This window comes from Ochotona princeps, chromosome 4 (assembly GCF_030435755.1).
Source record: "Ochotona princeps isolate mOchPri1 chromosome 4, mOchPri1.hap1, whole genome shotgun sequence".
NCBI classification, from domain to species: Eukaryota; Metazoa; Chordata; class Mammalia; order Lagomorpha; family Ochotonidae; genus Ochotona; species Ochotona princeps.
The window spans coordinates 35,606,821-35,632,158 of NC_080835.1; the positions used below are offsets into that span (position 1 = coordinate 35,606,821).

Consider the following 25,338-nt stretch of genomic DNA (forward strand, 5'->3'; position numbering starts at 1 on the left):
AAAGTGGTGAAAGATGGTCTAAGCAGAATTCCTGGATCCTAATTTCAGCCTAGCCCAACCTTGTCTGTTGATTCCATTTGGGGAGTCCCCAACATATGGAAATCTCTCGCTTGCTCTGTGTGAGTCTCCTTTTCTTTAAGTCAGTCTCATAAATAAATAAACAAATCTACCTTTTTAGAAGTTGAGTAAACTTATTAGAAGTAGCTGTCAATTTAATAATAATGAAAGATGCTGATAATCATGAAAATAATAATAATAATGGACTGAGAGATTGGTACATTCTCCTGAGATCAGAAGCAGATTGTTATGTGCTGAATTACATTTTCCAACAATTCATCTGTTAATGTCCTTAAGCTCTACTCAGATTGCAAACTTCAAAGTTAAAATAAGGGGATCAAGACTATTTTTATCAACAGAAAGTCTTGTGAACAGATACTTGCACAAGCATAATATCATGTTAATATTGGTGTTAGGCTGCCGTGGACAAAGAACTTCTGAAAATGAGAATAGAGGCCCAAAACAGTTTCTTCCTAGAACTCAGTGCAGGAACATGACCTTCCTGGTACACTCATGCCAGCTATCTGATCTCCAGAATTGTGAGATAATATGTCTGTTGTTCTGAAACATCCAGTTTATGATGCTTTTTGAAGACAACCATAGCTTTTAGATTTTGAACTGGGCACTATTTCCATCTGTTCAAATGTACATTTACCAGGTGGGACGCATGATTTTTGGCACCGCAGGAAATATGACATGATTTCACCTTCAGTGGGCTTTCTGGAGAGCACAGACTTGAGTGAAAATAACAAGGTAATAAATAGAATAAAAGTAGTCACTTTCTATCAGTGAGCAGAGAGAAGCACAGTGTTCCAGATCCTTTCCCTTCCTCTTAATGGAGATTTTTTCCTCTCCACATACACACTTTCCTAGCATTCACAGGCCTGTCAGTGTCCTATCTCCTTAAGGAGACTTCCTGCTCATCCCACATTTCCAAGAGAATATCTCTTTTCAGGTAACACTGTTCTAGAGTTTCATTTCATGTGGATCTGTGCCATCTGAGAGGGAGCACTGTGCTACATCTGATTGAGCACTAATCTGGCTATTCATACCCAGAGTGAAAATTTCAGGAATCTCTCTGAATCTTTTTTTTTTTAATTTTGAACATGTAATAATAATTTCTTTACTTTCTATCTCAAAACATTTGGATGAGGACAAAGTAAAGAAAAACATTAAGAGGCAATCTGGAAACTTACAATATATGTAATATAATTGTACTCATTAGTAGTCTAAGATGTTCATCCCATTAAATATTTTTCACTTATATGAAGGGCTTAAGAAATCTTAAACTTTCAATCAAATGGAAATGTTGAACATCCCTGCATTTGTTTAGTATTTTATTTTATTTTTTTAAAGATTTATTTATTTTATTACAGCCAGATATACAGAGAGGAGGAGAGACAAAGAGGAAAATCTTCCATCCTATGATTCACTCCCCAAGTGAGCCGCAACGGGCTGATGCGCGCCGATCTGAAGCCGGGAACCAGGAACCTCTTCCGGGTCTCCCACACGGGTGCAGGGTCCCAATGCATTGGGCCGTCCTCAACTGCTTTCCCAGGCCACAGGCAGGGAGCTGGATGGGAAGTGGAACTGCAGGGATTAGAACCGGCACCCATATGGGATCCCGGGGCTTTCAAGGCGAGGACTTTCGCAGCTAGGCCACGCCGCTGGGCCCTTGTTCAGTATTTTAGAAAGAGTTACAATACTGGGATGCAGCAAGTTAAGCTGCTACTTGCCACCCTGGCAACCTATATGGATGCTGATTATTGTCATGGTATATTCACTTCTGATTCAGCTCCCTGTTGATATTCTTGAGATGGACCTAGTACTTGGATCTTTGCATCCAACAGGGAGACCAAATGCAGATCCAGGCTGCTCCAGCCATTCGGGGAGTGAACCAGTTGGTGGACAATCTCTCTCTTCCCCTGTGTGTGCAGTATGTGCATCTCTTTCTGCATCTGCAACTCTGCCTTTACAGCAAAATAAATAAATCTCAAGTAAATTTGAAAGGTAGAGTTAGGGAGAAGGCAAAGGCAGAGAGAGAGACAGAGAGACAGAAAGAGAGAACTTCTATTTTTTGGTTCACTCCCCAAATGGCTGAAATCATAGAAGCCAAGAGTCAGGAATTCCATACAAGGCTCCCACATGAGTTTCAGGTGTCCAGCTATGTGGGCAGTCCTCTACTGCTTCCCCAGGTGTGTTAGCAAGGAGCTGGATCTGTAGTGGAGCAGCTGAGACACAAACAGGCTCCCATACGGATACTGGTGTTCCAAGCAGCAGCTTAACCTGTGGTACTATAATGCTGGCTCTGAAAATAAATATCTTTTTTCCATAAAAAGAATAGGTACAAAGCTTGAAATTTAAATAATCTCATTGAACTTTTAGTTCAGTTTAGTCATGCATGCAGATGAGAGTACTGAACATTAAAGAAACTAAATAGTAAGCTCATAAGTAGCCAAAGAAGTAACGTTGAGTTTAATAGTCCACTCATGCCATTTAACAAGCTCTTATGAGAAGAATATTGGGGATCACCCAGGACTTTCTGTGGTTTGTGAATAAATATTTACTTTAGACAACAATGACATGTAGTATTACTGATGAAAAATGAAAATTTGACCTTGAGAGCTCTCCAGTCACCAAATCTTCATATATGTTTTGGTGTGTCATGGAGAAGTATGTGCTGTCAAGAGAAAACAAATAAATAAACTGAAAAGGGTACACAAAAATAATGGGAATGTATCAGAACCTTAATTTGGATGTACCATTAGTAAGGGTCTAATGCTGCTTAGATTCAATGCATTGATTTTAGAAGGAAAAAAGAGATTAAGACTGGTTTGTCCCTTAGCGTCTCTTAAAAGTAGAGAAAAACCAATGTTAATATTTGCACATTCTCTTCTTACATGTGACCTTGGTGTTTGAGATTGGATTTTGGAGAGAAAATGAAAAGTACTTTCCTAACAAATATTATGTATTTGAGTCTTGGTGTCCAGAGTTATAGAAGTCAGGGACAAGTGGATAACTCTGCCTTGAAAACATTACGTAAGATGCAATACACATGAATCTTGCTTTTGTGACATTTTATATATCACATAAAGCTCTGGGTTTTGTCTTATAAGTGGGTAGGCATGAAGTAGTGAATATATTGAGTGTTTGCCTTGACATCTGGAAGGACACCAGCATCCTCAGGATGCACTGTCTTCCCTCTCCATGTGGTCCTTGACACTGTTCTGCAGAACCTGCTTCCATGGCCTCTTCACTCCTGTTCTGCATTGTATAAAACCTGGTTGTTGACCTTAAGTTTCATGGAAAAGCCCTTCAATAACTAGATCAGTCTTCACCATTTTGTCTGGCACTAAGCTGGTGTCTGCTTCTGCACACACTTGAGACAGCAATCACACTACCAAAGTCTTCTCCAAAGGATGGTTGACACTGCCTCAGCTTGTTCATGATGTGGCCTCTGCCTCAATGACATTTCTCCACTTCCAATGGATATTAGAAATAGAAATAACAAGAAAGTCATGCATCTGCTTCTGTTTCCTTTCTATCTTGTTCATCATCTTCTGTGTCTCTCAGATCTGCATTATTTTAGAAGAAATTTAATGAGGAAGATATTTTCATTCTGCTACCATCATACTTTATTATGCAAATCAATATCACATACATTCTTCCACCCATTAAGTATTTGATGACTTCCTAATCTGCATCAGGTCTTGGATGTAATATGGGAACCAACACCCAAAATCTGCCTCATGATTTCTATGAGCATGTGAGAGACAGGTTAAATTTCCAAATATGTAAATGTGTGCTGTGCCAAACAGTAGGTAATCATGCTTTGAAAACTGCAATGTGGTCAATTTATATCAGGAATGATGTTAATTTATTGATATGCTGAATTTTCAACCCAAATAAGATTCTGTATCCATGAACCTTCCTTTGCTTTACTCTGATGAGATTCTTTTCCTACCGCAGTTCATAGCCTTTTCCACTGAATTGTGAGTACCTATAGGGTAGAGATCATGGGTTTTTACTTTTGTATTCTCACAATACAGTAACAGGCTAGTGCTCAGCTTAATAGACATTGAATAAAGAGATGAGCAAATAATGAAGTTTTTGCAAAAAATATTTTAGCATTCTACATTTAGGTTTAATCAATTACCATTTCTATGGGTCAAATAAATCTCACTTGCTCTATACACAGCCTTAGTAATATCTGAGCAGAGTTTACACTAAAATTTTTCAATGCTTATCATCTCACATTGGTGTTTTTAAGTATGTTTATTTATCTTTCTGGCACACTTTTCCCATTAAGAGAGCACATATTTAGTCCTTGAGACCTTAGGTTACATGTCCCAACCGTGTGGGAGTTTTCCCATAGATGAGGTCACATGCTCCATTTAGCAATCACTTATCTACCACATCATTGATGACAATCGGAACTGATGTACCTGCTCATTTCTTTATATTACCAATGCTTCCTTAAGTGTTTTAAGAAGACAGAGTCCACTTAGTTTTCTTTCCCTGTTTATTTCTAGTATTTGCCACATTTATATTCTCAAAAAACAGGTGTACAACAAAGTGACTTATTCAACGAAAGTAATTTTCCGTAATCCCCAAAACACTGTTATTAGTCCCAAGATGTTGATTTGACTTACTGCCCTGCCACTGAGTGACTTTGGCCTCCATATCTATGAAATGAAGTTTTAACATTTCCATCCTTGTTAAGAATTCAGGACTGCAGGACTGCATAATATAGTACATTAAACTAATGTGATCCCTTAACAGAACTTAGGCCTGTGATTTTTCACACAAGCATCCAATTCACTGCAGGATGTTTAATTAACAGAGGGTTTCACAAAATTCTAAAATTCAAAATTTTGTAAAAATGTGTAAGATCTTCCCCAAAGAGTCAGGCACATAGACACACCTTCCAAAAGGAACAGAGCCTCTCAAGTAATGTTCAACCTGTTAGTTGCTGAAATAAATGACTAATTTTAAAACAGGTCAAAATATAGGTAAGGAAATGCATTTAGTACAGTATTTAAAAGAATTGCAAAAAATTATAAAACTTTAATATGATCTTGAAAAATTCAGCAATTTTTCAGAGAGACTAAAGTCAGAGAATTCTGTAGCTCAGAAACTTTACATACTAGATTTTAAATTTCCTTTTATCAACAGCTAAAGTCAACTGGTTCCTCTCTTTTCCATCTAGAAAAGCAGGGACCCAGAAATTGGTCAGTACTTGCCTTGCATGCATGAGAGAGAAGGGAAGATTTTGAGCTGAAAAATCCTAAAGTTCTGCCTTTTCTATGGTCCTTAAGCAGCTGAAATAGGGAATTCATGTATCCTGAGAATGACAGAAACGTACCAAGCATTACCTTGATTCTGTGGAAATAGATGTGCCTTCCCACATTCTTTTTTGTTCAGTCTTTGAGAAGCAGTCAAACAGGACCTGATGAGATCTGTCAGAAAGATAGTTTTCATCTGTGACATTTATTCCCATACACATTTTTTGCTGGCTCTGTGCAACAGAACTTCATTTAGATTCATAAACCTGTTCATAAAAGTGTATAATGCCTCCTTCACCTTGACTTTATAAAATAGAAATATCAACCCAAAGCTGTTTCATCAAGATCTGGGCTTCAGAAAACTGTCAATCATCTTCAAAATTATTTCAATGTCTTCATTGGCAGCTCAGAGATCAGATGGGGGAGGGGGAGTAACCTGCAGTGCAATAAAACTGCTCTGGAGGACAGCATTGTGGAAGAGAGGGTAAATTGGTACCTGTGGTGCTGGCAGTGCTTATTGGCACTGGTTCCCATCCTTACTGCTTGCTGTTAATGGACTACAAAAACCGGTGGGAGATGGCCCGAGTCGTAGGTCCCCGCCACCCACCTGGGAAACCTAGATGAAGCTCCCAGCTCCTGGCTTCCACCTGGCCCAACATGGGTCATTGCAGTTATGTTAGTAGCAGAAGGGAGAAATCTCTCTCTGTGTCTCTTCCCTCTGTCAAAACAAAAATTTTTAAATAAAACAACAATAAAAAGACTATACTCCAGGGGGAAATCCATATGTCCAGGTTATCTAAATATAAGATATTTTAAAATATGGAAGTATAAAGTGTAATAAAATCTATATATGAATTGAAACAAGATATCAACATTTTATCATATTTGTTTCAGTTCTTCTTTCAAATACAAAAAATGCCAAATTTGTTTGTCTACTTCAGCTTTGTTTTATGCCCATTTCACATTGTTGTCTGTGTTGTAAGTCATACTTTTGATAACATTTCTGATGTGTAAAATTGGTTGTCTTGTAAATATCTTATAAAGAATTGAATTGTAAATAAATTATTGTGGCTGTTAAAAAAATGCCAAATTCAAAACTGTTTTCCCAAGAGCTTTCTCTTCATTCTATGGGCACTTTCATGTGTACCCTTCTAGTCTGTCTCTATTCCTACTCTGTGACATTCATCTTTTGACATTTTTGTAAATACATATTATACGTTTGAAACACAAACTATAGTATCTAATGTTTTGCACAGTTTTAGGTCACGCAATGCGTCAATGATAAATAAAAAAGCGATATAGATAATCAATATGAGTTATTTAGTTATCAATGAAAGCAAATATCTGTGTCAATTTCCAAAATGACCCATTCTGACAGACCTGGTATATTAAAGTCCACACTTAAGGAATTAATTTCCATTTTAACTTAGTATCATGAGAAAGGGTATACAGAAATGTACTAAGACCCAAAGCAATATGCTGCTCGTTTTATGTGATTAAACTGGGTTTAATCACAAAATTAGCTAAAATTAAATCTTAGAATATTTAGATGAAAAAAAAACAGAAGTTCGTGTAGCAGATCTTGTAGCTAAGATCACAGTTTAGATACCAGTACCCCATGTCGGAATGGCTGGATTTTTTTTAAAAAAGGATTTATTTATATTACTTCGAAAGTCTTGGAGCAAGAGACAGTAAGAGAGATCTTCCATGTGATAATTCACTCCTCAAATGTCTGTAATGATCGGAACTGGGCTGGTCCGAAGTTGGAAGCCAAGAGCTCCCAGTCTCCCATGTGCATGCAGGGGCTTGAGAACTGGGCCATCCTCCATTACTTTTCCAGGCCATTAGTAGTGCCCAGGGAAAGTGAAAAGACCAAAAGTGAAGAGCCTGAACACAAATCTGCATCTATATGGAATACCAGGACTGCTGGGTGAAGGATTAGCCAGTTGCAACATCCTAGATGGTAGTATTTAAGACTGAAATGTACTCCCAATTCCAGTTTCCTGTACATGCACATTTAGCAGACGAGGGCTGAAGCTGCATTTCCCTTGAAAGATGAATTATGTTCCTTCTGGCTTCAAGTCCATTCCAGTAAGATCTGTCTCTTCTTAAGTCTCCTATATAAATGAAAATTTAAAAATGAAACCATGAACTCTTCAAAACAAACACTGAAGCTCAGAAAATATTGAAGGAACTTCCCACTATCAGTCAATTGTCTGTAAGAAATGAAATACATAGTTAGAGAGTATAGGAACTGGGACCAGAGTCCCTTACCTTCTCTGTGCTTAAGTTCTTTTATTTAAAAATCATAAAATTTAATTACCAGCAAAGGACTACTGCAAAAATTAAATGAGCTAAAATATAACAAGGCTTTAAGAATTCATGGAAAAATCATACTAAAATTTAATATTATTTATTTACATTACTTCTGAAGCCCCCTCATATATATCACAATGTGTGTGTGTGTGTGTGTGTGTGTGTGTGTGTGTGTGTATGGATGAGAGATAAATGAGACAGAGAGAGTGAAAAAAAGAGAGACAGGGAGAGTAAAGCAGCGATAGAGGTAAAAATCAAATTTTACATTTCCCAGAAAAGGAGACAGAAACGTGTTGGATTCTTCGTGTTCTCATAGGTGATGATTGATTCCGTGCTAAGGTAGCATGCACAACATCCCTTGGAATCTCAATAATGGAAGAAAAAATTAGCTAATGCATGCTCAGCAAAGTAATAAAATGTGTCTTTGAACATGGTTTAACGAAATTTTTTTTCATATTCACTTCTCATGTTGAGAGCCAAGGATTTCATTCATTAAAAGGCTTCTGCATTTGGGCAATAGACAGGAATATATGCCAGGATCCTGCAATTTTTAGGAGCCTGACTGCAATCAGAAGAAATAGGAGAAACTTGACCATTTGAAGGGATGTATTAGATGAACTTCATAAATAAATCATTTCTGACAGCAGTCAAATGAACATTTAAGTTTTATGTCTTGAATGAGGAAGGAGAGAAAAAGAACAAACACTGTGAATTAAATCACGACAAGAATTAAATCTCAGTAGCCACTGTTTGTATTAAAACTAAGGGAGGCAGTGTAGGTAGATGAAGGACAAAAAGAAACCGGAAAATACACAGGTCATGAGAAGCCCAGGGAAAGAATACAACAGAAAGAAATCAGAATAAATGTTGGAAAAGGGACCTGGAGGTTGAATCATCTTTAGACACATTTCTCACAAGGTCTCCACCCCGTGCAGCACGTGGCTCTCTAAGGCTAAAAAAATGCCTTCTCTCTTGAAACCAAGAAAACAGCAGAACACCTTGAAAACAACCCACTTTTGGAGTTTTGAGGTTGTTAATGAAGGCGCTACCTGCTGGAGCTTCTCTCAGTCACATCACACAGCTCACAGCGCAGCTTCAGGCCAGGGGAAGGATGTAGCACTGGTTCTATCTTTTCACTGCGCAGTGCCTCACATGGTGTAGGTGTTCAGTGAAACACTTGCTGAGTAAATAAGAGGACTCCAGAAGAATCAGTTTCAGTAATGCTCTCTAGAAGCAGAATTACTCAATAATAGTAATGTGAAGGAGCAGGTCCCAGCGATTAATGTACCAGTGTCCCACATCAAAATTCTTGGGTTTCAGACCTGGTCCTGACTCCAACTTCCTGCTAAGGCAGATCCTGGGAGACTCAAATGATAGCTCAACTGAGTTCCTGTCATCTACCTGGGAAACTTGAATGACATCCTCAACTCCTGGGGAGCAATCCTGTTTCAGCTGCAATCACTATGGGCACTTGAGAAATAAATTAGTGGATGATTTTAGTTCCATCCTTGCCTGGGAAATTTTAGAAAACTAATTACAGTCTCTTGGACTCAATCTCCTTACTTGGAAAGTGAAAGTACTAATACAGATCTATGGCCTTTCAATTTTACATGGTAGATATAAGGATTAAATGGGGTGATGGCTGGGAAAGCACTTTGTAATAGATCTATATAATGATGGGGAGGAAAGCAAAGCAGTATATGATAAATAGGAGAAAAAGGTGTTTAGTTTCTCTTATTGAGGTAAGAAAAATGGAGTATAAATATATAGAAATACAATTATAAATGTTTTCTTAAGGAAACTACAAAATTCTATATTACAACATTGGAGGAATTTACAGTGTGAATTTCAAGATATTTTCACATCTGTCATCAACTTGTTCAGAGACAATATTGGGAGCTCCTTAGGAATCAGGCAGGGCCTCAAGCCATTGTTCTTATGAAGAAGCATGGAAGAAAAGAAACCACATTCCCTCACCTCCCACCACACACCCCTTCTGAGTTTATGTGAGTGACAGGAAGGTTGGTAGTGGATTAAGCTGTATCCTCTAATTAATTGCTTAAATAAAAAAATGAAGTTAAAAAAGAAAATCATAGGCCCGGGCATAGTAGCCTAGTGGTGAAAAGCCCTTGCCTCACATACACTGGTATCCCACATGGGTGCGGGTTCATATTCCAGCTGCTCCACTTCCCATCCAGCTCCCTTATTGTTGCCTGGGAAAGCAGTCAAGGACAGCTGAAAGCCTCGGGACCCTGCACTCACTTGGGAGACCCAGAGGAATCTCCTGACTTCTGGCTTCATATCAGCTCAGCTCCAGCTGCTGTGGTCACTTTGGAAGTGAAGCAGTAGATGGAAGATCTTTCTCTCTTTTTCTCCTTCTCTCTGTAAATCTGTCTTTCTAACAAAAAGAAATAAAAACCTTCATAAAAAGAAAATCATAATAATTTTCTTTTTAACTCACAACAATGCTTTTCATCATGTCATTTCCCTTATTGACTTTTAGTGTTTTCATTTGTTAAATGAATGCCCAAATCATTTTGTTGATTTTTTTTCAACAGTGAAGTTCTATGATTTTCAGATTCTATGATACAGATTGTGTGTGTGTGTGTGTGTAGAATATGCCATTCCTTTCCACATATCTGTGTAACAGAATATGAGCTAAATTATCACCTTTCCAATCACAAAGTCAATTCATTGGCTGCTTTGATAAACCTTACTCACAACTGATTGGTTTGACTGAAATGTGGTGCCCTTACCCTATTTGCCTAGAAAAGACTTTAATGTTCTGAGCGTCCATGTCATCATTTGTAAGCTAAGAATAAAAGCAATGCTTACTTTGGGTGGTGACAGTGAACTTACATGGGATACCATAAAAAGTATGTCTGAAACATACCTAGTACAGGATATGAAGGCAATGGAAATTAGGTAGCAGAATTCACTAGACAGATTTGGAACTTCATACAAAATCTTTGTAACACCTGGCAGTGATGATAAGAAAATTTTTACTGAAAAATAGAGCTTGACTCAGAGACCTAGTTCTTGATTTAAAATTCTGTTCCTACACAGCCCAGATGATCTAACAGCACCCTAATCGTTTATTAACTCTCAAAAGATCTGAACAGATTGTATTGCTGAGATCATATTAGTGTTCATTTGGGAATCCACCTATCCTTAAAGATACAAACTTAATCAAGAAAGTTCACATGAGCATAATCATTTTTTTAGAAAGGATAAATAGAGCATTTTATTAACACTTTTTTGCTGCAACAAAATGACAGTCCACATCTGTTCATTCAACACAACGGAAGCTATGATCATATTACATCACTTTGAGACACAAAGCAATTGGTAATTTTATTTTCTTAAGATCAAGGATGGTTTGCATTTTCTAAAACAAACATTATGCTTTATATTTGCAGTAACAGGGCCCCCAGTCCCTAGCACAGTACAATGAACAGATAAAATATCCAGAATAGACAAATACACCAAGAATCTTTTCAGTTGAGTTGAGAAATGCATTACTATAATTGTAGAGCATTATAAGGAGGTCTGATGATAACTTCTTTAAAGAAAAATTCATTCCAATCACTCAAACAGCTACCACAAGCAAAATGAAGGTAATATACAGACAGGAAATGTTATGTTCTGCACTTATTGCTTGGTACACAAATGTTGCATTTCCTGTTGAATTATATCAAGAAACGACAAGCAAAATGCCTCTTCCCCATCTAAAATTCTACGACTCTATGAAAGTAGAAATTACAGTCCCCTAACCCAACATTAGGTGTATGCTATTTTTGGTTTGTTGTGAAGGTTATTTATTATGTTCCTGTGCATGGAAATGTAGAAGATACATAGATATAGATAGATAGTTATAATTTCAATATAATCTACTGTCCTATATATTTAAAACAAATCTCTTAAATGAGAATTTAAATAATAAAATTTCCTACTTACAATATCTCTATTAAGTTTATCTCTTCGTATTATATATATAGCTCTGTGGCACAAGTTTCATATAGTATTTAATTCTAAAGAATAAAGATAGCTAAATCATTTTCTATTTTTTGTTAATATTGCATTTTAAGGGCTTTATATCCATATTAAATTTTCATTAGATTCTTTAAGGTGTATATATCTTTTTTTCCTAATGCAAGTTACAACCAGTACAAAGTTGTAATAAAAAATACACCGAAGTCTATTTCTTCTTAATTTTTGCAAAAAAGTTATGTGATACGCTACATGAAAAGTTGTATTTTATTGAAATGTGAAGTGTTTTATACTGTGAGGTAAAGGAGTGGAAGAACATGAAGCATACCCCTCATCTCATAAGTTCTCTTTTGGAGAATTGTTTGGGTCCAAGCATTTCATATAAAACATTGGAACATGTTCCTTTTGAGTAACAACAAAACATCCCACATTATGTTATCATCATAATTACTTAATACAATCTGCTAGCTGTTACTCTGCGATATACTTCTTTATTTAAGAGATAACTTCATGATTCACATTTTATAACTCTTGCCAACAGAATAATGCAACCAACTTGATAATTTTGCCCTCATTTTAAAAACAGGACTTTGTGATATCTTGCAATATAGTGTAACAAATATATAAGTGCATTTTTACATAATCGAGTAACTTTGGCCTCTTAACCTGTGTAGGATGAGACGTGCCAACTTTTCTGGTTGTGCTTTATTGAATGGTGATGGGTTTTAACTCATATGAACACAGTGAATAGCTACTTCTTTCTACAATTTTGATTAGTCAAACCTTAATTACAAATGCAAGAGTGAATGATCTGGAAAAGATGAAACCACAAAATCTACAGATTGCACTTGATGGTAACTTCATGAGTTTGTTTTGATTTCATTTTTTTACAGCAAAATTTGCTTGGTTGATATGTGTATATGTTTATACCACATTTTTGAAACTCTTGTGCAATCACAATTAATTTAATCACAAACACCAAAAATAAATCCAGCAATTAGTTTTGTTATGAATAATCATCTCGGTCCTTATAGGTATAAGAGTCTTGTACCTCTTCCTGTACAAATTCTTCTTTCTTTTCCCAACCATTGGGCCAACCTCCATTCGCCTGTGTGGTGGCCCCATAATATTTGGTGGTACCATAATTTATATAATTTTGAGTAATGTCCCCTGTTTCTTCATCAAGTTCATCTTCATGGATAAATCCACATTTTTCTTCACTTGTTTCCTCAGGATCTGCCCAGGGTTGCTTCTCTCCAGAGGCAAATATCGCATAAAATATAACTCCACCATAGTGAACCAGGGCAGCGATGAGAAAGACATATTGCCACTCTTCACGTGACTGTAGTGACAAAAAGTGGCACTGTGAGAATATATGACTTACAGTCTGTCATCTTAATCTCTGATCTTTACTTAAAAACCTATAAGTCTCTTACAGGGAAAATTCATGCCCTGTGTACATGAAGAAAATACTCTGATAGAAAGCTTGTATAATACTTTCATTATCTAAATTTTTTTAAATTTAAAAGCGCTGAAATAAAATTCTAAATATGTCTATGACCTTCAAACTTTACAAATATCCATACTCTTTTTTATTTACATTGATTTATTTATGTTTTCACCCAATTCCATTGTTTATTTTCTTCTAGTAAACCATACTTTTGAAACCCTCACTACAGATGCATTTGAGGACAAATCACTGCCATCATACTCTTCAAAGGACAACTCCAAATGCGGCTAATATGAGGTTTGTAACTAATGCCGAGAAAGCGTCTGTATGAGTTCTGGGAGGAAGGTTCAATTGCACCAGGAATGTCAGGAAAACTGTTGAGAAGCATAGTGCTCATCACCTATAGACTTGGACTTCCCTGAAAATTTTTTTCCTGAGCTTTAATTATCTTCCTACAGAAATGTCTACTGCCTAAGCCATAAATTTAATGCCAACAAGAACATTTTAACCTTTGGCAGCCAGGTAAGAATATCTTCCACAGTCAAATGTATGTTTTGCTCCCTCTTACCTTATTCTTGGTCATTGCACCAACGATGATAGGGCAAACCATGCCGGACAATGTGCCAACACCATTGGAAATACCCATTAAGATGCTTGCATATCTTGGAGCAATATCCAAATGGTTAACATTGAAACCTGAAATACACACAACCTGTGACTCAAACAGTCACAAATCTCTGAGAATTAAATATCCATAGATATCACGGTGCAGCATGCTTGATAAATGCATTTTAATAATTTACCTCAGAAATAATGGAATGATACAATTGACTGTCTAATACCGAATTGTGATGCTCATTTTAGCAATACCCACAAAGATAAATGATGGGTAGGTGAACTGAGTAGTAACAAATAAAAACTGTGCTTTCTAAACATTACTTTTATTTTTAGTGGGACTATTTTAACTTCATCATATAAAATGTGTATTTGTTAAAGGCTTGTTACATGTGGGCTTATATATCAGAGTACTTGAAGAACTTTGTGGACAACTGAACTTCAAAATTCATTTTGCACTGAAACATTTTAGTAAAATGTATGTTTTTTTTTCATCTTTAACCTATTTGACCTCTCAAGTTCACATGTGAGAGTGCATTTGTCACATCAAGGGTATCAGAGATATTATAAGTTTTGAGAAACCCATTACTTATTGGCTGGAGAGTATCCATATAGATATAGAAGTATGGATACAGATATTTATCTTTATATATTTAGTTTAGCATATATTTACATATAGTGACTGTGTGTACACTATTTGTTACTAGTCCAAATCAGGGTGTCACAAATACAAAGAAACAAGATGTATGTTACCAGATATAGCAAATCCACTGAATCCCACTGCAAGGACCAAGAAAGAGATTGCTACACCTCTAGTATGAGAATAGCCAACAACTAGAAGCAATGTGGCTTCCATGCCAAAACCTTCAAAAGCAAATGAAATACATTAGAAATTAGTATTATTTCAAATTAACCTAGAAATAGCACCTTAGCTACTCTTTTAAAAAATGATTAAGCATTGGTAATTTATATTTGAGTATATCCTTCCTTGTATTTTAACAAAATGCCAAAATAATCTGGTTTCAAAATAATATGAGTTAAAATAACTACAATATATACTGACATATCTATGCAGTTATTTACAATTAGAATTCATAAATAGCTTGTGGAAAGGTCAAAAATGCTTTTAAATGAACAACAAAGGTATAAATGCACTTGTTATTTATATAAAAATGCATTTTGATATGATTTACAAAAAGTTATCCATTTTTATCAATAAGAATTGATAAAGCTTAGGTACTCACCACCACAATTCATAATCTTTCTCACCATTGTAGTTGAAAGGATTTGCTTGCTTCTCAAAAAATCTGCAATTTGCCCTCCAATAGGCACGATAATTGTCATTACTAAGTGTGGCACAGCAGACAGCATGCCAACCTGTTGGAAAACAAAAAGGAGAAGAAAATATACATGACCAGAAATAACATTAGTAATTTAATGGCCTTCATTTTATGAATCAGTCATCAATTCTTTATCAGTAAGAGCAGGAAAAAATAGTCTCCAAATGACCACTTTCTAATTGCTAAAATAAGCACTCACTTCCTCAGAACCAATGATAACATCTAAGTAAATTCTCTTTGAGACATTTTTGCCCACTAGCAAAAGGAAATGATTTCAGTTAGTCTAGTGATTAAAACCTCAGTGTCCCCCGTCATGGTTCCTGGGTTTGACCTGCAGTTCTAGCTGGTGACTCTAGCTTCCTGCCAATGCAGACCCCAGGAGGCAGAGGTGATGAATCAATAACTGAGCTCCTATTGATCCTGTGGAAGAACTGGATTGAATTCCCTGTTCCCAGTTACAGCCCTAACAGATGATTGTGATCATTTTGGAAAGGAGCAACAAATATTCTTTTTTTTTTCTGTCTCCTTCCCTGTCTCACCGCCTTTCTGTCCCTCTCTAGCTCTTGCTTTCTGTGTGTCTTATTCTCAAATAAATAAAATTTTAATAATATAAAATAGCTTCCTCAGGAAAAGATGGCTCAAGTTCCTGAGTCCCTATAACTGCATGGGAAGCCTGGTAAAAACTCCTGGATCCTGGTTTTGAACTGGTCCAGCTCTGGCCATTGAGATCATTTTGGGAGTGAACCAGAGGATGGAAGACATCTCTCTTTGTGTTTCTTTGTGTCTCTCTCTGTAAACCTGCCTTTCAAATAAATAAATGAATCTTTAACAAATAGCTTCTTAGAGGATCATTAATTATGATAATAACATGCCACTTTGTGACTTAATTTAAATTTTGCAATAGTAGGCTAAATGTTTCCAGTGTGTAGCTAAGTAATTTGTCATTGAAATTCCGGATCAGAGAGTGGGCCCAGTAGGGAAATAGTGGGCTCCTCCCTCTTGGGTTACCACTCCCACTGAAAAGCATGAAAAACAGGACTGGGGCAGGCGTGGCTGGACAGAAGGACACCCACCAACATGTGTGTGGGCTGGATAGTGGAGCTGGTTGGGTTGAACTAGGCTTCAATGTCCATTGACATGTATGAGAGCTGAATAGGATGTGGGACAGCCTGGACCAGTCTGCTGCACATACTGGCAAGCACAGAAACAAGGACACGGGGAGAGCCTGGTTGGGTTTTTTGTGGGTTGCTCCAACTAGGCTTCAATTCCCACACTGGTCTGCATGAGGCCCAAGTGTGTGGTGGGCAGGATCAGGCTGAACTCCAACACTCATTGGTTCATGTAGAAGACAGGAATGGAAACAGAATTGACCCAGCAATTGCAATCACCAGCATGAACATAAGCTGACTGGGGCAACGAACTGTGCCAGACCCTCTACAGGCATGTACACAAGAATCAGGTCTGGGATCACCTCAGACAAAGTTTCTTTGGGGATCCCTCCAACTGAACTGCTGATTTCAGAGCCCCAACCATGAAGAAAAAGTATAGGTTCCATGGTCTGACCGTGGAGTACATGTTTTAAACTGAGCCTCCTCAGAGGCTCAGACGGAGCAATGGACAGCATATCCAGGTGCACAGGGAGGCTATGGCAGTCCATTGGAACCTGCAGAGGATACCTAGTACCACAACAGACGATGGAGGACAGAACAAATCAATCATCTACCCCAGCCATGTGTTGGCAGCGAAAATCTGGGCAAACGAAGACTCTAAGGTGCACTATGTCAATCAATGGATTGTGGAGAGATTTCATTGTGCTTGGAATGGCGAGACTGGCAACAATTCAGAACTGTCAAACTCTCAAAACCATTTGAGCAGTGCTCTCAGAGCATGCCCCTCATCAGGGGCACTGGGATGGATGGGAGGCTGGGTGGGGCTTCTCCCTTTATCTTCCCCCTTACCCCAGATACAGAAGGAAAAAAACGTGGAAATAATGGTCTTACCCACTTTCCTGTATCCCTTGACCCCTTGTGCCCTAATCAACTATGTAAAGATTAGCAAAATAAAATAATAATTACAAAAAGAAATCTCAGATCATTAAAACTAGTCCAATTTTCCTCCTTCCTTCTCTGAATCAAAAATGAATAATATATCTAAATGATTGAAATTCTGTTCAAAAACTGGCAAGTGGCATACTAGGAAAGAGCAACAATCCTGCTCTGCTCTTTTTCTAAAGAAGAAACTGAAAAGAGGGAGTGGATGCTCTAATTAGCCTGATCCCTACAACTGACTTTCCAAGATGTGGCTAATTCTAGCACTGATCTCCCCCGATATTCCATTCTCAAGGTCCTGAAAATGTTTACCTGTGACCCTGGGATTTCAGTAAACACTTTACTTCTAACACATACCTTAGATAATCATACTAATATAATTGATATTTAAATACATAACATAGATTGTATACACATATATATGTATATATGTGTGTTTGGGGGGGTTATCCTAAACATTTTATGGAGAATTAAAATATGCTCATTTTGGCACAAGAAAAATATTAAAACCTATATATTCAAGTGGTCTTCTGGATGGTCATGGAAAATGCACATGAGAAAATTTTGCATGGTTTTGGAATTTCACTCCACTGAAGTAAACATATATTTTTAAAATTTTATTTTACTCGAACGTTTAGGGCTTACACTGTGGCATACTGGATTAAACCACTGTATGTAGCATCAGCATCCCAAATGGGCACGGATTGAAGTCCTGGCTGCTCTACTTTCTATAGAGCTACCTGCTAATGTGCATGGAAAAGCAGTAGAGTAACCCAAGTAGTTGAGCCCTTGTACCTATATGGGAGACCAGTATGGCTCCCACTTTCAGGTTGGCACAATCCTGAGTCTTGCAGACATTTTGGGAAAGAAACAGCAGAGGAAAGATCTTTCAGTCCCCTATCCCTTCTCTTTTTTCTCTTCTCTCTGCCTCTCTCTCTTTCTCTGTAACTCTGCCTTTTAAATAGTTAAATCCTTACTAAATACTTATAAATTATGTAAGTATATGTAAAATTATGTAAGTATATGTTAAAATTATAGATAAGTACACATATAGGTACAGATATGGGTATAATCAGATGTAATTACAACTGTGGATAAAGATACAGATAAAGATACAGAATACATATTTTTTAGATCTGTTTTCATTGAGTCAGTATATCTGTAAGGAAATAATAAACGCAGTGGCTTTGGATTTATGTGTAGGATATACTACTTAAGCAAAATTTGGGACAATAACTTTCCCTACAGATATTTTATTTCATTTGAATTTGCTGTACTTCTGAAACATAGTATTAACCATTGTTTATAAGGAAAGACATGGAGAACAACAATTATTCAAAAATTCCCAAGATTACATCCTAGAACTCCAGCGTGAGGCTTGAATTCAAAACCATCTTACCCTAGACTCAAAGCCCAAAGTCTACTTTTATCATCACTGCCTTTACACATTTTTTAGATAAAACAGCTGATTATTTTAGCAGTCTAAACAAAGTATTCAAAGCAATATATGTGTGCAAAGTTTAACCACAATTTTAGTTAAATACGTAGCAGGTGAATCATACAAATCAATCTATTCAACTATCATATTCATTTTTACAAAACGGTATTGTTTTTAGTCTATTTCAATTATGGCCATGCAACTTTATTAGCGTCAGTTGTTTCCCTTACTCTCCCCAGTGAGATCAGACACTATTAATAGCCTCCCAGTGTCATATTTGTCCTAGATTATGAAAATGGACTCACACCTCCAGCAGCCTTTGTTGGGAAGTGTTGCACGTCTGAGCACTCCCAAAGGCTCCCCTGAAATGTTTTATCTGCTCCAGAGGGAAGAGCCCTGTCTAAAACAGTAATTCTTCTCCTGACAGAGGAAGCAGTTTCCTTAGAAACGGGGGTAACAAAAGAGCTCTCAGAATAGCTACTCCTAAACTCAGGTTTTCTTCATTCCCAGACCTCAGATAGTCTTTCAAGCAGAGACATAATATGAATAGCCAGCCAGATGGACTTATATAATGACATGAGAACAAATGGCAAGACTGTTGCCAGCACAGATGAGCATATTCAAGATTCAAGAAGGGTTTGGCGCAGGGATGGCATTCAACAAACACTTCTAAGTGCTTGAATGGATATATGGTTTACCGGAATCTGAATGACATAGTAAAGAGAATTCACCAGAAATCAAAAGATTTCAGCCTGAGCTTGTTGCTATCACTAATTATTAGTGCAGCTTTAAAGAACTTCAATACTTTTTCTAGTTTCTATTTCCCCATCAGTTAAATGGAAATGATGATAGTTTCTCAGCTGATCAACCAAACATGATGCTTATGAACATGAAAAAGCTAAATTTAAAGTCCTATGTAAAAGAAAATTAATACATCCAACAGCAAGAACCAGAATGGGTTAAAGGCCACTATTTCTGCTAGGACAGGAGGTGAACTAAGTAGTGCTGGCTCATGGCTACCCTGGTATGCCCAAAATCTGGCACTTGGAGGGGTTCTGATGGAGGAGCCTGGGCAACTCCTCTGACAGGACACAGACCCTGCAGGTAACCGCAGGAAGCATGGAAGGAAACAGCCAAGAGGTCATGGAAAGTGTCCCACTGGCATACATTTGTCACGGGTCAGGGGCAGACCAGGCTGAATCAGTTAACGTCATCCACTGGCAAATCGGAACACCAGAACAGAGTGTGGGTCAAGCCAGGTTCGGTCACGGCAAAAGCAGTACACAACACAGAATGCCAAGGTGAGGTTGCCTGTGCCAGATGTGACCGCAGTACTCAACCAGCACATGTGAGAACCAGGAAGGGAGGGGGCAGAACCGGCAAGGGGAATAAGGGATGGTTCCCTTGCTGAACAGCTACTCCCACTGGAGAGCATGAGCTGGGATGGGGACAGACCAGACTAGGCAGGGCTACAACACCTGTGTGCCTCATGTGGCCCAGATCAGGGAAAAACCAGGCTGGGCTGATTATTCCTACTGGTACAATCTACAATTGGAGTGGGTGAGGGTTGTTGGGACTTAGCCACAGCATCAGCTGGCAGAGGCTGGCACTGGGGACTAATTCCGTCAAGTTAAACCACAGAACCACCTGGAGAGTGCATAATCCGGGAGTGGGAATGGCTTGGGAGGGAAATAGTGGGCTCCTCCCTCTTGGGTTACCACCCCCATGGGAGGGCATGAAAACTAGGGCAGGGACTGGAGTGGCTAGACAAAGAGACACACAACAACATTTGTGAAGGCTGGATAGTTGAGCTGGTTAGATGGAACAAGGTTTTAATTTCCATTGACATGTATGAGAGCAGAAGCGGATGTGGGGCAGACTGGACTAGTCCGCTGCACATACTGGCAAACCAGGATAGGGGGCGAGCCTGGTGGGGTTATTGTGGGTCACTACAACTACGCTGCAGCTCCCACTGGTTTATGTGAGAGCCGAGTGTGTGCTAGGCAGAATCAGGATGGACGGCAACACTCATTGGTTTTCTTGGAAGACAGCGCTGGAAACAGAACTGACCCAGCAATTGCAACCACCAGCTGATCGGGGTGATGGACTGTGCCGCGCCCTGTGCTTGCTAGCACATACAAGAATCTGGTCCGGGAACACCTCAGACAAAGTCTCTTTGGGGATCCCCCCAATCGAGCTTCCAGACTCAGAACCCTAACTCTCAAAAGACAGAGGACAGAAAAAGTCAACCAACCACCTCAGCTATATGTTGGCAATGAAAATATTGGGCAAACAGAGACTCTATGATGGACTATGTCAATCAGTGGATTCTTCAACGACCTCATTATGCTTGGAGTGGCAGCAATTCATAACTGTTGAACTATCAAAACCACTTGAGCAAGGCCCTTGGAGCATGCCCCACATCCGGGACCTGGGGTGGGTGGGAGACTGGGTGGGGCTTCTCCCTTAAAATCCCCTTTGACATCAGATATATTAAGGAAACAATACGGAACTAATTGTCTTTCCCATCTTCCTGTAGCGCTTGAACCTTTGTACCCTAATTATGTCAAGATTGTAAAAAAAAAAAAAAAAAATTAAAAAAAACAACTAAAAAAACTGAATAAAAATACAGGACAGGATTCATTAAAAAAAATTTTGGCAAAACAAAGTTTCGCTGATCACACTTTTGAGAATATTAAAGAACTAGATTATAGTTTTAATTATTTAAGTATGATTCCATTTAAATAGAATACTTTTCTGTTGAACACACTGTAATAAATTCTGATCTTAAATTCAAAGGAAGTTCTGTTTATTTATATGAAAAGGGCTTCATGATGTAAGCATCATGCAGGCAGAGATCAGCTCTGCACTGCCTGAATTTCCACCACTAGAGACATTTAGTTAACATCTATGCCTCAGCAGTTGGTTTTGAAATTTATGTATGTATAACTTATGAAAATTAAGGAGATAAAACCTTGACAATATGATTTACTATTCATTTGAATACAAAATAATTTGTACATACCTTGCTAATTTCAAATCCAAAGACTTCCTCAAAATATGCTGGCTGACTAATAAGCAATAGATAAAAAGTCCAGCTTCTGCAGAAATTTGCAACGATTATTGCATACACTGGCATAGATGTAAAAAATTTCCTCCATGGAGTCTTGAACTTCTGAAATTCCAAAAAAAGAATTATTCTGACCACTTAAATGCTTTTCAACTTAAACAAGAATATATGATGTTTCGCATCTTCAGGATGAGCATGATGGAGTATAATAGCGTAGCAGTTAGCAAATCGGTGATTATAATAACCCGGATAATCTTAGCTACAGGTAAAAGAATTGAAAGAGAAAAACATAAGACATGAAAGCCTCTTATCTGATTAGATTGTTCCAGCTTTACATATACAAAATTACGTTTTTATTTTTAAGAAAAACTAATTCTAAGGTTGTAGGTTTTGGTTTCTAAGGTTTGGGGCTGTTTTTGTTTGTTTTCCCAAATGAAAGTCATAGCAAAAACAGTGGTCTTGTGATATCCAAACTATTTGAAGCATTAGAACATCAATGTAACTGGAAAAAATGACAAGAGCACAGACTATATGATTTTACCCACACCAGCGATCGATTTTCCACTACGAACAGTAAATTCCATTGATAGGTAATAGAGATCAATATAACTGCCATGACCTGAAGTACAAGGTTCTATAATGTCATAAGTTACACAGCTCTATGAAATCATTTGCCACTCAACACAATCCAAGCTCAAAATATCTCAATATATAAGATATGAAAGGCATTCAAAATTAATAATCAGGACTGGTGTCATGTCATAGTATACTAAGCTTCCATGTTTGGTGCTGACATCCCATATGGGCACTGGTTCAAGTCTCACTTCAAAGGATAGCTCAGCTGCTTGGACTCCTGCTTTTGTAAGAGAACCCAAGGAGGCCTCTGGCTCCTGGCTTCAGATAGGCTCCGCTCTGGCCTTTTGTACTCACTCGGGGAGTAAATCAATTGATGGGAGATTTTTCTCTGTCTCTCCTCTCTTTCAAATAAAAATTAAATGAATCTTTTAAAAAATTAATGATCCAATTATGATTGGCTTTGTTCTCGATATCCTTCACAATTAAATCAAGCACACAACAAGAATTCTTCCCCAAGACCTACATTTTTAGAATTTAAAATGATATCTTTTGTTTTAGTTTCTCCATTTGTTACATGGAACACTGGAATACTGTTTGGCAAAGAAACATTAGACTGCACTTACTTCAGTTAATGAGTGTTTGAAGTTGGAATCTTTGAACCACCAAAATTATCAAAAAAGGAAGCAAACTTTTTTTTTAAAGCAGGTTAAGTCATTACCACTGGACATGAAACATCATAATTGCTAGTATTGATGTCACTGATATTAAGGTTTTTCAACAACTCTTTAAATGTTACATATTAGGATGCTACATTGTTAAACACACATAATTTGTAAAGTTAAAAAAGCAAGGTGCCACGCCTTAGCCTTGTGGCTGAAGCCCTCGCCTTGTGTGCACCGGAATCCCATATGGGTGCCAGTTTGAATTCTGGCTGTTCCTCTTTCCATTCAGCTCCCTGCTTGAGGACTGGGTAAGCAGCAGGGCACAGCCCACAGCCTTGGGTCCCTGCACTAGCCTGGGAGACCTGTAAGAAATTCCTGGCTTTGGATCCGCTTAGCTCCAGCTGTTTTGTCCTCTTCAGAATGAACCAGTGGACAGAATATCTTTATCTTCTCTCTCTGTATATCTGAATTTCAAATAAAAATAATTCTTTTTAAAAAATTTAAACACAAAACAAGTAAACCAATACCTGTCCCAGTATTTTGTAATAAATGCTGAAATTATGATTCAAAATTTCCAGTGATACCTTCATCTAATGAGTTTTTAAAAAGTAGATTTTAAAAGAGTTAATACAATCTAGGAAAATAGAGCCAGATGAATATACTTATTTCACAGATAGCAGGATTGCCTAAATTATGTTTGTGTAAGAAATAATTTCAAAATCTTTTTAGAAGTAAACAGCATCCCCTTGCTAAGAAAATATTCCAGGATCAGCTCTCTTAGGAACTTTGTTCCTTAGGTAAAAGAGCAAACCATTAAATGTCAGAGAAAAGTAACTAATTACATGTCTTTACAAACCTTCGGAAGCTAGAAGTATGTTGAGCAGACACTGATAGATTTTAGTTCACAGGTGTGCTTATTTTACAAAATTTCATGAAGCCATTCACGTCCACTCATGCATTTTACAGTTTGTGTATTTAGATATTGTAAATGAATAGCAGGATTTAAGAGGCATTACAGCAACTGAAAAACGTGGTCTTCATTATGTCTGGAATCAAGCAGCTTCATTATTATCTGCATTGCTGCAACTCTGGGGAGGGTGTGGTTAGGGATGTTCCTCTGTGGGACTCCAGTCTGGTCCCCTTTCTGTGTTCTCACGGAAAAGTTGAGTCATACAGATAGTGTATTTTGCTCTAGAGCCCTAAGTTTAAGGCTTGAACACTTTTGGGAGCTGATTAAAGTGTCTAGACACTTGCCTTAAACTCTGAAAGAAACTGACACTGGCCTTGAATCAGACTCCTTCAACTCTTACGTAAACTGCATTTCAAGCCCTTTTCCTCTGCAGAGATATCTGAGTGAGATACTACTTTCTCTCACTGTTTGCTTGAGGACAGCTGCCACACTCTCCAAGTTCTGCTAATAAATGCTTTGGGCTCTTCATTTGAGCAGAGTGCTACTTCCTTAGAACTCACAGCTCGCCCTGCCTCAGGATGATGTGGGGTACACTCCTCTGGGTATCCCCTTGCTGCAGTTTTGAAGGGCCTCCTCTCTGAAATTTTCTGGCTGCAAAAACAAATGAACAGGGCTTGGCAGCGTGGCCTAGTGGCTAAGGTGCTCGCCTTGATCCCATATGGCCGCTGGTTCTAATCCCAGCAGCTCCACTTCCTCTCTATCTCTCCTCCTCTCAGTATATCTGATTTCGAAATAAAAATAAAATAAATCTTTAAAAAAACCCAAATGAACAAATAAACAAAAACAAAACAAAAAACAATCTGATGCTACTCTTTCTGCTTTACCATAGGCTAAATTTGCTCACAATAAAAAATTCAACAGGTATAGTGAGACAGAAAAAATCCCTATGTGCTGGATCTCCCACATGGCTGACAGGAACCCAAGTACTAGAGCTGTCACCTGCTTCCTCCAAGATTGTGCATTCGTAGGAACCCAGAATCCGAAGCAGACCTGGGGGTCAACCCCAGACTCTTTGAAGTGGGTCCCAACTGGCAATTTAACCACTGCATCAAACACTCATTCTTGGGATTTTTTTTTCATATTCATGAAAGGGTAAAACATGCTCGTGACAACATGTAACAGATTCTTCCACCTAGGATGAAGTGTTAAAAACTGTCTTTCATTAACAAGTGAAGTAGATGCTTAGAATGGGGAGAGAGAGCATGCAAGAGAAGAGCGGACATTTAATTTGTGAGGATGTTGGTTCCTCACCTAGTACAGGGCCCTTTCAGCACAAAATCAATTCAGACTGATTACTGAACCTGTCTAAATATTCCACTTTTATTAACCATATTTTAAAAGTAATACGGTTGCTTATTCATTACTAGGTATCATTTATCAATGACAGATGCAGTAAAATTGTTTGCTGTATCAAAATAAACTTTAGCTTTCTGTCTCTAGATAAATAAGTACTCCAATCACTGGCAAAAAGCTTTATACTATTCTTTATAATACTTGGTTCATTACACTAATTCTTAAACA

General features: G+C 37.8%; 1 protein-coding gene across 3 annotated transcripts in view; it reads right to left on the reverse strand.

Annotated features, from left to right (window-relative positions):
• Positions 1 to 12,547: 12,547 nt before the first annotated feature.
• The window catches only part of SLC17A6 (solute carrier family 17 member 6), a 39,184-nt gene continuing 26,393 nt past the window's right edge, over positions 12,548 to 25,338 (reverse strand). Inside the window, exons 8-12 of one of the 3 annotated variants that reach the window (XM_004585449.3) lie at positions 21,565 to 21,714; positions 14,958 to 15,090; positions 14,467 to 14,577; positions 13,667 to 13,794; positions 12,548 to 12,990 (exon numbers count right to left, since the gene is read on the reverse strand). In XM_004585449.3, the coding sequence (XP_004585506.1) occupies positions 12,655 to 12,990; positions 13,667 to 13,794; positions 14,467 to 14,577; positions 14,958 to 15,090; positions 21,565 to 21,714 (858 nt within the window). In that variant the 3' untranslated portion in view covers positions 12,548 to 12,654. The remainder of the gene's footprint in view (positions 12,991 to 13,666; positions 13,795 to 14,466; positions 14,578 to 14,957; positions 15,091 to 21,564; positions 21,715 to 25,338) is intronic. The other 2 variants (XM_058662473.1, XM_058662474.1) reach the window with 2 other exon arrangements.